Raw genomic sequence first — 16,086 nt, 5'->3', positions numbered from 1 at the left:
CACTCTCAGTTGAATTCCACTTCCAGTCTTCTAATTTCGGTGCTTTTGCAGGCGGCACGCAGTCGACATCTGACGAGGTTGACTCGGTGTCAGAGCCTAAATTCTCTTTGGACGAGACACTTTCACAATCACTGCTTTGCAGGCTATCTATAACTACAGTGTCGTCACTGTCGTCATCATCACTCACAAATAGAAGTGATTCAGTCTCTGCCTCCGTGAGAGGCTTGCCTCGTCGCGTCGCCATGTTCGACTAAAAAGTGCGGGCTTGAAAAACACTTTTCTCCTTGTAAATATTTGAGAATCTTGCAGACAACTATCTCCATCTGGCGTAAAAACTAGTAAACAAAAACCATGAAAACTTTCATGAGGCGCCATCTCTTATTTATCGCAATAACTAGTTGTTTTTTGTCGGATGGCGATTCGCTGTCTTTTGCCACTTCGGCCCTTTCACCACCGGACGGTGAATCACCATCTTTTGACGCGAATAGGTTAAAACCTGCTAAAATTTGGTGGCTAAGATTGTGTACTTTATGGCACTTTAAATTGTTGTTCTTTAACTCTTTTAACACTTGTGCTTGCCTATTTCTGGTTTTCTAATTAGGGTTGATGAGAGATTACAGAAACCAAAATCGAGGGCATCACTATAGTTTAGAACCTCGCTAGTACGAATATTACTGGGTCCCAAAGACATTATGATTCACAATGGATGAAATGGACATGCAGATGCACGAAAAAGACATTCATTCAGACCTGTTCACAGCTGACAGGATTTTTTGAATTACGGCATTGCTCTCTGTTCGCAGTGCATAATGCAGGAATGGCATTCACAGTGTCGGTGATTTTCAGGCAGCAGTTGGTGCTTGAGCACGATCATATTATGGCAGTGCAGTGGACTGTTCAAGATGCTCAAATTTGTGTACATTGTACGCAATGCACTCGAGCCAGGGAATGTTGTGAATTCATGTCAACCGTGATCTTATCATCAATGTTCTATTGCATCAAACCAAACATTTGACCAGGTGAGCAAGTATGGGGTGCCATAGTGTTCATTTCAGAGGAAGTCTGGCTTTGAAGCTGCTGAATGGGGGCAAAGCCTGAATACTAGAGAGTGCTGCATTGCTAACAAACATGCAATGACTGCAGGTGCTGTTGGTGACGTCGGTGGGGGACATCGAGGTGGAGCTATGGTCCAAGGAGGCACCGCGCGCCTGCCGCAACTTTGTGCAGCTCTGCCTGGAGGGATACTATGATGGCACCATCTTCCACCGCGTGGTCAAAGGCTTCATTGCCCAGGGTGGCGACCCCACTGGCACGGGCAGTGGTGGGGAGTCCATCTATGGCGCACCATTCAAAGTGAGAGCGCACTACTTAGCGAGCGATTGATGTGTTGCTGCTGTCTTCATTCAATTTGGGTCTGTTGAAAGGGTTTAGCAGTGTTACTTGGAACAGTCATGGCAGTACACAGTTTCACAGCCCAGTTTTTTTACCTTGTCATGAAGTATATTGCATGGTACTTGGTTGGGCACATTGGTAATTTATATTCACTTAGAAGAACAAATAGGCATTGCAGTACATGCAGAAAGGACAAAAAGACTAACTTTAGTCCTAGAAATGCAAATCCCATAGCATGTGTTCTGAGCGTTTGTGGAGTAACATTTTTTTGAATAAGTGCAATTCCTGCACCACCCTCTCTTTGTTAGTTCTTCAGAAATAATTTTATCTGTTAGTCTCCTTTTTTTTTTACGTGAACAGCAGCAGGGAGGCCTCCGGCAACAAAAGAAATTATGGATCTTGGAAAAAAAGAAATGTGAGCACATCTGGAACACAAAGACAATTTTATTCTACGGTTAACCCTGATGCGAAAGGAAAAATGGCTCAGTCAATTATACTTTCAAAAGGTCCAAGTTCATACTTTTTTGCATCAAAGAAGCATTGGTGGTGAGTGCATATTAAGGTGATAGTCCTATATGTCTCACTCAACACTGAACATGTCACCAAAAGTAACTTGCCCAGTTCTTTTGCATTCCGTGGCCAACCAAGAGAAGGGTGACGCATTTATGTGTTTCTGCACAGGACGAATTCCACTCACGGCTGCGTTTTGTGCGGCGTGGCCTTGTGGCGATGGCCTCGGGTGGTGCTGACGACAATGCTAGCCAGTTCTTCTTCACCCTCGGCTCGTGCCCTGACCTGCAGAACAAGCACACCATTTTTGGAAAGGTGCCCCTTTGGTTTCTTTGCCAGCTTTTCTTTGTTTGGATGGCCTGCCTCAAGTGCTGCTCATATTATCCACTGTGCTCATGATTTTAAATTTTGGCATTAAATTATGTTCTTCAGTAGACAATAAGTGTGTTAAGTGCCAACAGCATTTTCTACTATTTATCTTGTCTTGGTAGGGTACTGGACATGGTTCAGGCTTATGTGGTCTTGTGTACAGTTGAGCCTCAACATAAAAAACCTCTGTATGATGATGTTCGCGATGTAATGAATTTTCTTGTTTTCATTTCTTGCTTACATTGAAATGCACATATCTTATACCTTCAATTTTACGATGTACTTCCATGCCACAGTTTCAATAAAGCGAAGCTTTTGCGAGCATAGCAAGCAAGTTTCTGCATACTCTATTATCTTGGGACCCCCCCAAAAAAAAGTAATGCGAAAGCATTTCTTGGCTTATGAGTGGCATCAGCAGATTGTTTGAACAGAGCCTCTCATCAGAGTGTGTCCATACGAACTGTCAAAATTATTTCTTTGGTAATTAGTATAATACAGTAAAAGCTCGTTAATTCAAACTTCTCGGGACTGGGAAAAAAGTTCGAATTATCCGATGCTCGAATTATCGAATGGCCTCAAAAACTAACAAGAACTATTTGCATTACGGTACATGTACCGTATTTACTCGTGTAATGCACCCGCTTGCATAATGAACCCACCCACCTCCGATTTCTGCCTAAGAATTTTAGCGCGTCCCTCCACTTCGCGCCGTCACGATCCACAATGCATTTCTTAGCAGTGCACCAAGATGCTGCCCAGCGATAACATCACGGTGCGTTTACCTCTCGACGTTAGCTCTAGCAAGGGGGGAGTGAACTTGGCAAAGTGCCAGCGCTTGTCCGGTTTTGCAAGCCTCGTTTTCAGTACATTTGCTTTATCATGCAATGAGCGATTGGGACGGGCGCCGTCTATTGCCACTCAATTATTGGAACGTGCGATAGCAGCAAACTCCTTTTGAAGCGTACGATTCTAAAAACTCGGCGTCATATTCGCAGCTGACTGCGTATTTTTGTTGACGGCTCATGGCTGGAAGGATGAACGGCTCCTGCAAAAGAAAACAGTTTTCCCGCATAACCCGTAGCGCACCCGTCCAGCGTACGTCATAGCTTTTCATGGGCGTTGACTGGGGCCGCGCCGACAGTGCTTATCCGTATTTCTGAATTATCAGGGTTCGAATTAACTAGCATTTAGTTGCGAGTTTCGGAGTTTACGCGTTAGAGAGAGCAGGCAGCCGCCGCCCATGATCGCTAACCCCTACCCTTACTCCGGTGCCGCCACCCGCCATGCCGGTTATTGTGCCAATTAGGCTTTACCCCCTCTGCCATGGTTTCACATGGTTTCATCTTCTGTCCCCGTTTTGGACGTGCGCAGCCTCTAACTATGTTGGTATTTCGCAGAACTGTTCTTTTTCATTTTGACCACGTGCTGTGCACCAAGCCACCCAGACGCGGCGGCACATAGTTCGAATTGCCTGTAGGGGAACCGGCTTGCATTCAATTAATGGGCTTTTTTTGTACGCAGGTCTCTATGGACCTTGGCCGGACCAAGTAGTGTAGCTCGAATTATCCGAAAATTCGAATTATCGAGGTATGAATTAGCGAGCTTTCACTGTAGTATACCAAATTTGGTAACCAATCTAATTCGTGTATGGCCAACTTAACAGCGGCCTTTAAATTTGTATGGCCCACCCTCAAAATTTGGCTCCCTGGATCCCAATATTTGTCCTCATCAGAATTAGACCAAAATCTATGTTTAACTATTTGGGTATGGCCAATTGAGTGGTGACCTCCCAACCTAGGTGGTCCACCAGCAAAATTTGGCCCCCTAGACTGCGAAATTTGATTTCGTCCAAATTTGGCCGAAATTGGTGTCTAACTTAATTTGAGTATGGCCAGCTCGGTGGTGGCTTCCAAAACTTGTTGGGACACCCGCAAAACTTGTTCCTTTGACTCAGAATATAACTTTGTTGAATTTGAGCAATAGAAATGGCAACTGAGCAACGTACCGCAAAATTCGGAACAGAACTAGGCACGCGACTCGCAGTGCTTTCACATTTCTATTTGCCAGCAGACATAGGTGCACCCCTGTAATTTTTATTTTTAAAAATGTGAAGCATGTTTGTAGTGCAACAGGGGTAAAAAAAGGAATAAAATTTTCCCTCCGCGAAGTCCCAGGTATACGGATGTTTAAATAGCACATGTGATGTTTCAACGTCCACAGTGATGTTCTGACCACAGTGATGTTCTGATCAACGTCCACAGTGAACGTTCATGGCAGTGCTGTCTAAAGCATCTTTTTTATTTGCTGGCACGCAAGGACAAGCTAAGACAATAATTTCGTTCTCTTGTAATCGTAGTGCTTGTGCTTACACGCTTGAGATAACTCAAGCTCATTTCACACCACCGCGGTGGCCTGTGGTTAGGGCACTTCACTGTTGATGCCGAGGACGTGGATGGGATCCCCGCCACAGTGGCTGCGCCACAGTGGCTGCTTTTTATTAGAGGTGAAGTGCAAGGTATATGCATGCTCTACAGCGTTTGTGCACATTGGGAACCCCGCGAGTCGAAATTTCTGGAGCCGTCTACCACTTCTCTGTCATTGATACCTGTGTGCAAAATCACCATGTTGTATCATCTCTGTCACATACTCCTCAAGCTTTCATGAATCGTGAGGAAGGAGTGAGTGCGAAGCAACACAATATGCTGGCCGAGCAAGCTGTTGGTCATGGCATGTATCAGTAGATGGTACCATCATACCGCTTTCCACCCGCTCTTGTAGTCTTCTCTCAAGAGACGGCGGTCTCATTGCATGGAAAGGGTGCAAACGGACTTGTGCTCAGCTATTACTGCTTAGCTTAGTAGTAGTATTTATGGTGTTGCTGCACACAACACATTCACACAGATCTACTAGTGATTTCATATGTAGTGCTTGGCAGTTAACACTCTTATAACTTGCCAGAGCATGTCTTGCTGTTTTCCTCCCATCAAAGTAATGTGGCATGTAAAAGCGACAGATCTGTCGTGGCTGACCAGAAATTCATGTGGCAGTATATGGCTGTCAGAATTCATCAGGCGGCATTTCTCATGGCCTTTGATTCCCTTGCAGGTATATGGCTGTCAGAATTCATCAGGCGGCATTTCTCATGGCCTTTGATTCCCTTGCAGGTGGTTGGGGAGACACTGTACAACATGTTGCGGCTGGAAGAAGGTCTGGTGGATGGAGATGACCGACCACTCCACCCACACCGCATCATCTCTACCCAGGTGGGTCACCATGCCTCCACTCTAGTACAGTGGAACAATGCGGGTGCATTAACATCCTGTGCAAATGCCCCATTCAGTGATGGGTGGTATTGAAGCACTCCAGTACTGGATACAACGCAGGTCCATAGAGCAGCTGGGGGAAAGAGGAGTTTACATTCTAATCTGTAGACAAGGGTTTGACACTTTCCCAGCCATGGGAGAAATGGGTGTTTTTTTCTACCTTGTTTTTATTGTGATAGTATTAAGACATTATGTGAGCAGAAAAGCCCAGTAGTGTCCTGGAAATGCCCTGTTTGTTCTGAGATTTCATGATGTCACAAAACTCTGATATATTAAAGTGAAATTGAAGTCCCAGTGCATCTTCCATTGATGACTGTACATTTTCCCCCCATTATAGTAAAAACGTTTTTGGTAAACATTGATTATAGTAAAGTGCATCTGGCCGTGGAGACAACTTCCTATGAAATGACATCGCTGCATGTGCGTTATCTGGAATCGCTAGGCAATTTAATTTAAAAAAAAAAACTTGTTTTTTTGTGGCTTTACCACTAGGCTTAGTAGCACTGAAGAGAAGCCAGCTTTATGTAGACCTTGGAGCCGTGAGTAAAAGCATGCAGCGCTTAGGGGAAAAAAAAGTAAAGCTGTCTACAAGCATGGAAAGAAGGTGGCGCAGTTCGTTCAGAAAGTAAAGGAGAGTGAAAGTACAGCTAGAAATAGGGAAAAAAAGAAACGGCCAAACTTTCACAGCACTGGGCAGCATATAGCATGAGGCAAGCGGTGGCAAGAACTGAAGGCACGGCATGTGTGGTTTTGAGCGCTTGACTGCCGTGCACATATTTCATGCCCTGCCGGGGTGGCGCGGTGGTTAGGGCGCTCGATTACTGTTCCCAAGTATGCGGAATCGAATCCCGGCCTCGGCGGCCGCTTTTCGATGGAGGCGAAAAGCAAGGCGCCCGTGTGCTGTGCGATGTCAGTGCACGTTAAAAAACCCCAAGTGTTCGAAATTTCTGGAGCCCTTCACTACAGCCTCTCATAGCCTGAGTCGCTTTGGGACGCTAAACTCCACAAAACCAAACCAAACATTTCTCATCTGGTGCCTTTTAAAAGACAGACACAGCAGAATATGACACCATGTTCATGCAAGGCTTTGGTTTTCACATGAAATCGAACTCTGTTGCATTCATAGCCACATTGCCCTCGTACTTAGAGGTACTTCCGATGAGTGTCAGCACTGCAGATCTATCGCGCGGTGGCCCAAAGCACTTCACTATGGCACCTCTTTCTCTCTGTTTTCACTACCACCTTCCTCCTTTTCCTTACAACAGGTTAAGGTGTCCGTGGAGAATTGCAACAGATACTGCGCCTTTTCTTTCCTGTAAACCTATTTGAAATGCCGCTGATGCTTGCTGTACTGCATCTGCTTCTGTATGCTGTGTGGTGCTGCGTGTAAGCTACCAGCCAACATATAAAGCCCCGCTTTAACCGCGCCATATGAACGTGCCTTCGTGGCCCTAGGGATAATGTAAAAGCAAGGGTCTTGGCAGGCTAAATTTGATATCATCCTATATGAAGGTAGAGACCCGAGTTGGCAGCTCCTGCCAAATATAATGTCAGGAAGCCCTACGTCCAGTTAGTGCTCAGCCATGTCAGCTGCCAGCTACTGTCTCTCGCATAACAAAAGCGTTACGGATGGACGGACGGACATGATCGTGGCTGCGAGCATGAGCCATTGAAGGCTGTCGCCTTAAAAATGACATGATGAGACAGTAAGAGAGGGATGGAAAGTATTTTAGAGCACTTTTTTCTTTAAGTAATAAGACATGCTCAGTAAGTAGTCATTTAATTACCAGACAGCATCTTCATGACCATGTCATCACTAACAACAGATATAGTAAAAACCTTGATATATAGTAAAGATTTTTGCTGGTCGCAGTGGCTTTATTGTAGAGGGGTTCTACTGTAGTATGACATGGCCAAGTTGGCAGGTGCTCCAGCAGTTGTCATTTGAGAGATGTGCTCATTGGCAGCTTCAGCAGCAGTCGGCAGCTTTGCTACGTCTCGTTTCTGTGCAGGGGCCTTCCAACCAGTAGCATCGACCGATTCTCATGACCTCATGGATAGTTACTTTAACCTTTGAGGGTGGATGGTCAAATTACTTTATTGCGGATTTTTAAATTTCAAAGCGAGTAAAGTAGAGGAAAAGTAAAAAAAAATATTAGGATTCTTATTTTGGAGTCAACGTTGCTCAACACTGCAAACTCAGGAACCTCAGGAAACTCAGTAAAACAAAGAAAGTGGAATACCTCGTGAGCGTCAATGATAAACGAGCTAACAGCAGCCCCAATAAAGATAGAATTTCATGGCCCCTGCACGGGGGTGGCCATAACGATAAAAATCAAGCCACAGACTGGGCAACAGGCTGCAGCTAGGAATCATTTCTGTTTATCCCCTGCACCGAAGCTCTCATAAAGATAGAAATCAAATTTCGTGCGCGGCACTGCCTCCATTGAGATCACGTGGTGAAACCAAAACCGCGAAAGGCAGGCGACACGCTGCAGCTTGGAATCAGTTCTTTTTATCTTCGCAAGAAGGCAGCACAATAAATTTCAAGCGCTTCTAGGAGGTGGCAGCACCTCCCAGTAAGCACGTATCATCATTAGGGCACGAAATTTCAAACGGGGGATTGAAATCGTACCGGTACGGCAAAGATCTTGCGGGACAGAAAACCGCCACCGTACATGTACGGCAAAAACCCTCAAACGGTTAAACCTGTCAGCGTCACATTGCAGGATGTGGGAATAAAAAGGGCTAACGCCTTATTGGAATTTACCTATTGTGCTCCTTGTATCAGGTTCAAAAGGGAGCCAAGATCAGTGCTGTCTGTTTCTGTCGTAGTGGAAAAACAACCCGAATTTGCCGGGTTTCATCCACAACTTACTGTAAGTGCCAAGAAAAAAAGTCTTGTTACTCAATAAAAAAAGCAGGAATGAGTGCACTGCACTGGAATGACAGAAACCTCTAGCAGCAACATTGGTTTCATTCCTAAGTTGCTTTCCCTTCCTAAGTGCTGTTGCTTTCCATTCCTAAGTTGACTGTGTTGTATTCTCCAGAAAATTTGGCATTGGTGTTGTTGACTTCAGCATTGTGAGCTAAAAATTACAAGCATTGCTCTGGTAGGTGGTAGCTTTCAGCTGGCAAGGTCGGGCAGAGATTGATGGTAGGGCTGTGTGATGTCACGAGACCACATGGCATGCCCAGTTAGGCAGGAGCTACAGCCTGGGGCTCCTCAAATCAAATGGGAAGCTGAGGGAAATCAAGCCCTCCGGGGCCCTTGCTTCTTAAATCAGACATGCAACCCCTCGGCCACGCAGGCATATTCATACTTCTCGATTAAGTGGGGCTTCATATCTGTGTATACTGATCCTCCACATAATTTTGTAGAATACGACTGAATGATGCAGTATTTCTGAGGCAGTAGAGACCCGAATTATAGGGCTATCGATTAGTCGCAAAATGCATGTATGTGAATGAGAATCTCCAAGGTAAGCTGCAGACAGAAGCCGTTAACGCTACCCATCCTGTGTGGACATTAATTGTCCCCAAAATTTTTGCTACCTGTTATCAAACCAAAGAAGCTGGTTTTGCTAGTGGTTCGCTGGTGGGTGGCATTGCAGCAAAAGAAATTTAAAGATGGCCCCAGCCATGATCGGTGCACAGGGGCTAAACTTCGAAAAATCACTGCCCCAATGAACATGCTAAAACACCCAAAGTATTGTAAACTCCATGCACTGCATTGCAGACAGGAATTTTCGCAAACTGTTTTCATACTTACTCGCACTAGCCCTGTCATTCACCAACTATGTACTACACTACCAACTATGTAAATAAATTAACGAGTCCAATCTCCTTTTTGATTCGTTAAAGTTCTTGTCTACAATTTTTATCGCACCTTTAAGGCATTTGTATTGATTGCACTGGCAGCACTGATTTACAGTACTTACTAATGCAGGTCCTGGTGAACCCATTCGATGACATCACGCCCCGAAAAACAGCCAAGGGAGCAGCTGAAGATAAGCCGGCCCGAGCTAAGTCGACTGCAGCGGCAACCAAGCAAGTGGTCCTCAAACTTCCGACTCAAAGCCCATTCACACTTGTGACTCGAGGGGCTTGTGCGACTGCTTTAGTCAAAAAGCAACTTTAGCGACGTAGCAATCGGTCGAGCTGAGCAGCTCCCCTGGTCGCATGCGACAGCCGATCGCACACTCTTCATGATTCGCAACTGTGATTGGCCCTTGAGTCACTTATTTCACGAGCGGCGTCACGTCTATTGAAAAACTGCCGAAGAAGGGTGCTGTCATTGCCGCAGCCACCCAGTTGGCACGTGTGCGGTGCTGTTTCGGGATAGTTGTAATTTTGTAATCCACCCTTTTTGTACTCTTCACTATCGCTGCATATTTTGAAGTGCTGGTATAAAGCAGTCAGTTGGAGCTTGGTGCAGTTCTGTGCCATTTTTCTTTGTCATTAGTGCGTTTTTTTTTTATAACTACTGGTTCTTTTTCATCATTAACTTTGGTGCATTTTGTTGCCGCCAAACGTGTGTAAGTTGAGTTTAAATCAGGTGATTGTGGTACCAGAAGAGAGGCACCCATATTTTGTTATGGAGCGACACAACTGTCAGTTTGGCACAATTGCAGATCAGCGCATACTGATACGTGAACTTCAGCTGGCAGAAAAATCTTGCATGGAACTGCCTGGTACTACCTCAGTCTTTCTAAGTCATGTATTGGTTTTTTCGTGGCGCTTGTGGTCGAGGTCCCAAGTTTCAAAGGGGCAGGGATGGCAGTTCCTCCCACCTTTGGGAGATTGGCAGTATAGCATACAGTCAAGCCCCACTACATGGTCCGGAAGCAAGTTTCTTGGGCTGCTGTACACATGGCACAAGGCGGCGCTCTGTGCTGATTCATTTTATTTGTTCCCTCAGAGATGCCGTTCATATTCCTTTCTTCTTTTGCTGCTTTTCTTGTCATCACAGAGTTGGAATGTTTTCTTTTAAGGCGAAAGCCTTTATAGGCTCATTCATGAGTGTGCATCTGTGCATGTGTGCATCCGTGAGAAGTGTCGCACCTGTGGGATACCGCAAGATTCCGTAGGGTTCTGTCAGTGAAGAACATTTTACTGGTAGGTAGCGACAGATAATGATAGTTAGGGGTAATTACAGTAAAAGCTCGTTAATTCAAATTCCACGGGGCTGCCAGGCCAGTTCGAATTAACCAAAATTCGAACTAATGAAAGTGAGCAAAAATGAAGGCGTTTGATGCCCGGAGGGCACGAAAAACATTTATTTAGCAAAAAAGTCTGTTATCATCTTCTGCTTCTTCTCTCTGAGGGCTACCGTACTCACTCGGTCTTCTAGCATGCGAATGCGACGCAGGGAGTCTTCTTCCCCCTCTTCAAAGCTGAAGAAAAGGCGCGCGACATTCAGCGCTCCCATAACTTCTGCCGCGGATGGACGCACGGGCTCTTGCTCCTCGTCGTCGTCCTCGTCTTCTGCCTCTTCTGGGACAGACTGCTCCCCAACAATTTCAGCGACAATGTCCTCATCACTTAGGGCACCGCACACTGCTGCATCGCTGTCTACTCCAACGTAATCATCAAAACCGACGTCCTGCAGCACAGCACGCACAGCCGCAGGCAGAGGCTCCGGACTCCCATCGTCGCCACTTTCTTTCATACTTCCGGCAGCAAAGCCACAGTGGTGGAAGCAGTTTGCAATTGTGGACGGCGTGACCTGCTCCCATGCACGCACCAACATGTGCATTGCTGTGAGCAATGTGATGGTGCTGGTCTCCTGGTTTCCAGTGCACAAAGTCATGCGCTCGATCATGTGGCGCCTATAGAAACATTTGATGTTTCTGATCACCCCCTGATCCATCGGCTGCAAGGCCGCAGTCGTGTTGGCGGGCAAAAAGACGAGCCTTGTGGCTTTCAGCTCGGCGTCGACTTTGTGTGCCGAGCAGTTATCCACAATGAGGAGAACTTGACGCTTCCCTAGCTCCATCCTCCGATCGAATTTCAAGAGCCATTTTTTAAACAATTCGCCCGTCATTCACGCCTTGCTGTTGGCGGAGTATTCCGTCGGCAGCGTCCTAATGTTCTTGAAACATCTAGGCTTATGTGCCTTGCCGACAACAAAAAGAGGGACCTTCTCCGTCCCGGTCATATTAGCGGCGACCAGAACAGTAATCCGCTCTTTGCTTCGCTTGCCGCCAGCGCAGCTGTCCCCTTTAAATGTTACTGTTCTGTCGGGCTGGAGCTTATAAAACAAAGCCGTCTCATCAGCATTGAATATATCATGTGCCGAGTAGCTTTCTAAGTACTGCTGCAGAGCACCGCTTCGCCACGTGGCACAAGTTTCTGCATCCACTTCTTTGGCTTCTCCAGACAACACCCGGAAGACAAGATTATGTCTGTCTCTAAAGCGGTGAAACCATCCTTCGGAGGCAACAAAATCTTCCACATTCAAGCGCAGGGCGAAATCGGCCGCCTTCGCCATGATAATTGGGCCGCTCAGTGGAATGTCAGCGCTTCTCATTTCTTTCTCAATTTCCGGATACTTGGCTGACCGAAGCCTTTTTCTGTTGCTGGCGAAATCTTCGGCTTCATAGGCATCCTCGATGGCCTTCCTATTTCGGACGTACGTCGACAACGTGCTTGGTGGAATCCCGTGCTTTTTCGCGATTTCCACTTTGCTGGCCTTCCGTTCATCCACCTCGCGTAAAATAGCCACTTTCTCCTTCACCGTCTTGGCACAGTATTTCCCACCCGAACACATCTCGCGGACACAAGCTCACAACAAGCGGCGTGCAAAACGAGGGCTCACGAAATGCAACACGAAACCGTGGTCGATAACACTAAAACGTCGTTCCTCGAAGGAGTCGCGGCAGGAAAGACTGTTTAGTACTTGTTCCAGCACCCTAGCGGCGCCCCGATGGTTGTGCCATCTATCGTTCTGCCGTGAAAGCTTCCAACGATGGTTTTTAACAGCGCCGCTTGGCGGCGCGCAGTTCGAATTATGGGTGGCAGCGCCAATTTTTGAGTGAATTAACGAGCTGTTACGCGCATAGACTTCTATGCACTGCGCACCGGACCACGATGACTATTTCGAATTATCCAAAATTTCGAATTAACGAGTTGTGAATTAACGAGCTTTCACTGTACTGTAAAATCTCAGGGATACGAATTTTGTTGACATGAATTTCGGGATGGTAAGAATCTGTGAAAATCCCCAGCCAGAGTGCATTGTGTGCAATGTGCAAAATTTCGGATGTTTCAAATACTCTTCCGTGCCACTAGGGATGACACAAATGTGCAAACTGTGACCGCAGTCTTGAGAACTGCACACTGCCCACACATCATTGACTCCAGGATTGCCAGCCGCGCTGTATGTGCGCATCACGAGCAGTTTGCGGACCTCGTGAACGTTACAATTTTCTGTTGGGCTCATGCCGCGAAAAGCTTTCAGCAGCGCTGTTTGCGGCGCTGTGCGGACCACATGTCGCCATCTCCTGTCATGCTGTACGAACCGTGAGAACTATGTGGAGGTGGGCAGACCACACATCGCAGGCATCGTGAAAAGTTTGCAGCGGCACGGTGCCGTGAGTAGTCGGCGGCGGCGGACATGAACGGGCCGTACATTGTAGACTTTGTGACCACTTAGTCTACACTGACCACTAGCATCGCGAGCAGTCTGCGGTGCCGTGCGCCTGGCATGCTGTATGCGCCACGAGAAGTCCGCAGAGGCACGCAGCCCACATGTCGCCGACGTAGCGATCACCTGTCGTGCTATGTGCGTCGGGAGCGGCGAGCTGTGATCGCGCGACCGTGATAAAACTTTCTAGACGTAAACAGATCTGCGTGACTGCCTTGCTTCTGCATACTTTTTTTCTTTCGTTTTGATGATACGAATTTTTTCGCGACTCCATGGGATTCGTATCACCGAGGTTCTGCTGTAGTGATAGTGATAATGACCAATGACATCATCACCTGGTGATGTCATCTGCCATGGCTGGACATGACTTCATGACCAACTGTGATGTCATTATGATGGTCATGTCTAATAACTGAAACGTCATGAAATCACGTACGGACATGACTTATGACTTCACCAGGTGATTCATGCATATATGTAGCTGACCCCACCGGGTGTTCGATTCAGGCATCCATGCTGTGCCTTTCATTTGGCGCTTCCTTGAGCGCTGCACCACACAGCATACAGAAGCAAATGCAGTAAAACAGGAATCAGCGGCATTTCAAATTGGTTTACAGGAAAGAAAAGGCACAGTACCTGTCACACTTCTATGTGGACACTTGAGCTGCACCATGAGAGATGTGAGGAAAAGGGGAGTTAAAGAAGAAAGAGACAAAGAGATGCCGTAGGGAAGGGCTATAGAGTAATTTGGACCACCTGGGGATCTTAACTATATGCTATACCTTCAGTGAACACCGCGCTAAAGACTCAAGAACCACCACTTTATAAAGGCTTTCACCTTATCCTAGTGGTCTAAAGTGCCCCCTAGCTTTTTTTGGAGTTTTCCAAAACTTACTTTATTTCCTGGCAGTTTTTGGTACTCTTAAGAAATATATATTTTTTATCATTTATATTTGTATTTTGCTTACATTTATTATATATATTTATGTGTAAATAAATAAATATAGATTAATCTGAGGAAATTCTACAGCATCTGCTGAATTTATATGGTTTACATGGTTTTAAAAGAACAAGCCTAGCAATAACCAGCCTATTCTTTTTAGTCTAAAACTTTCTGAGTCTGTGTGTTCTTTCAGTATTCTTAGTATTAACCGTCACATCAAGTTTTCAATGCAGAACTCAGAAATGAAGATTTCAGATTTCACAACTTTTGATGTACACAGGACATCTTCTTTTAATCTCTGACTTTTGAAGGTCAGTGTTGCATGGCACTTTGCGTGCTAAAGCACTTCAATAAACTAAAGGTAGCTCCATCTTCTCTCTCCTCCTCTGGCCCCGCTGCTCCTCCTCTCGCATTTGGACCATGGCTCCACCTATGCGGTGCACGGCTATCAGACGCTCTCTGAAGCAAGCGCCGGGTCTCCCCAGAGCATTTCAGCTTCTATTTTGTCGCATTTTGTTCAGGTTAAATTATTACTAGCTGCTGAAACATCAATACAGAATGTCGAAAGGAATTTTTCGCTAAAATGGTTTCATCTGTCGGCGTGTTGCACCATGCGTAAGCGATTTCGGCGTCGGATCAATTTGCATTGACCTCCTTGCATATGCCATTCGTTATCTCTTGGCCAAGCTACGCGACATGCTTAAAATTCTGTAACTAGTCGAAAGAGGAGAACAGTTTAGCTACAGTCTGTGCATGGTTTTTTTGCAGGTTTGACTGACTTGTCAGCTGCTGGTAAACTTGAGAAGCATGACAGCAGTTGTATTCCATGTGTTTTCTAGCTTCTGCTGCAGATCTATCAGCGCTTGCATGCGTGGCTTGCGAAAAAGAGAACTAGAGCATCAAACGAAAGCAAAGCACGAAAGATGTGGCTTTACACGGCCGCCTGAGAGCAGTAACTGCTTCGTTAAATGCGCCGACACACTGAAAACATGCAGTTAGCTTACATTCACGACAAAAACAGCGCCTCAGAAAGCATGGGTGGGTCGCTAAAAATTAAGGACATTAATTTGTACTTAATGAAGGCCTAACGCAAAAACTAAAAAGCACAGTCCATGAGTATGTGGCACTCGGCCGAGCGAAAAAATGAACAAATCTGTACAGTCACGGTGTGGCGGCATATTTGGTTACAGATGAGTAATTGCTCATTTAACTGACAGAACCGTTACCATGGTGTTGAATTGAAGTCCGCCCGGCCGATTCGGTGCAGCCAAACCTTCCTCCGCTCCGCACCACGATTCGCGGGTGGTGTTCTAAACAGCCGCTTGCCATCATGCCCACGTGTACTGCAACCGAAAGTGCAGCAATGTGGCATTTAGAGCAAAGGATTTTTCAAAAAAACAGCGCGAAAGAGGCGGTAACCGTAGCAAAACACGCGATGATATGCGCCACGCGAGTGTTGTTTGGCTCCACGGGAAAGGAGGCAGCAACACAAGCAAGAAAAAAGCGTGCAAAAACACGTGACAGCGCTCAGCCAATGGGAGGGTTGAACGCCGAATCAAAGTGCCGAAGAGGAGGCGGGCGGCAATGTTTACATTGTTCTGGCCTCTGTTGGCGATTTGCAAGACTTAAAACCTTTTGATACCTCCTCTTGTGTGTGTCTGCTTGCTAAAGACAATCGTGGTAGTATTGCATTGCGCATTTTAAACATGGGCGTTCATGCATCTCTGCACGTGGGGCACGTAGTGTTGCGAGCTAAGTGGCGATTCTGGAGGCTGTCTTTGTGAGAGAAAGTGACAGGTGCGATCGTTACATGCAGGAATTACAAGCTGCTCTCATTCGGGGAGGAGGCTGAGGAGGAAGAAGAGGAGCTCATCGCTGTTGTTTCCCAGGTGAGACAAGTT

At 46.3% G+C, this 16,086-nt stretch overlaps 1 protein-coding gene across 1 annotated transcript in view; it reads left to right on the top strand.

Annotated features, from left to right (window-relative positions):
• The window catches only part of LOC146192363 (spliceosome-associated protein CWC27 homolog), a 57,850-nt gene that overhangs the window by 5,119 nt on the left and 36,645 nt on the right, over window positions 1-16,086 (top strand). Inside the window, exons 2-6 of the mRNA XM_084602471.1 lie at window positions 1,144-1,353; window positions 2,074-2,217; window positions 5,436-5,534; window positions 9,544-9,644; window positions 16,002-16,074. Of these exons, the coding sequence (XP_084458597.1) occupies window positions 1,144-1,353; window positions 2,074-2,217; window positions 5,436-5,534; window positions 9,544-9,644; window positions 16,002-16,074 (627 nt within the window). The remainder of the gene's footprint in view (window positions 1-1,143; window positions 1,354-2,073; window positions 2,218-5,435; window positions 5,535-9,543; window positions 9,645-16,001; window positions 16,075-16,086) is intronic.

Source organism: Amblyomma maculatum, chromosome 4 (genome assembly GCF_055883805.1).
Source record: "Amblyomma maculatum isolate TAMU_Amacu chromosome 4, ASM5588380v1, whole genome shotgun sequence".
In the NCBI taxonomy this organism is placed as follows: Eukaryota; Metazoa; Arthropoda; class Arachnida; order Ixodida; family Ixodidae; genus Amblyomma; species Amblyomma maculatum.
Note: the sequence above shows the minus strand (reverse complement) of the source record. Positions and strands in the feature narration are given on the sequence as shown.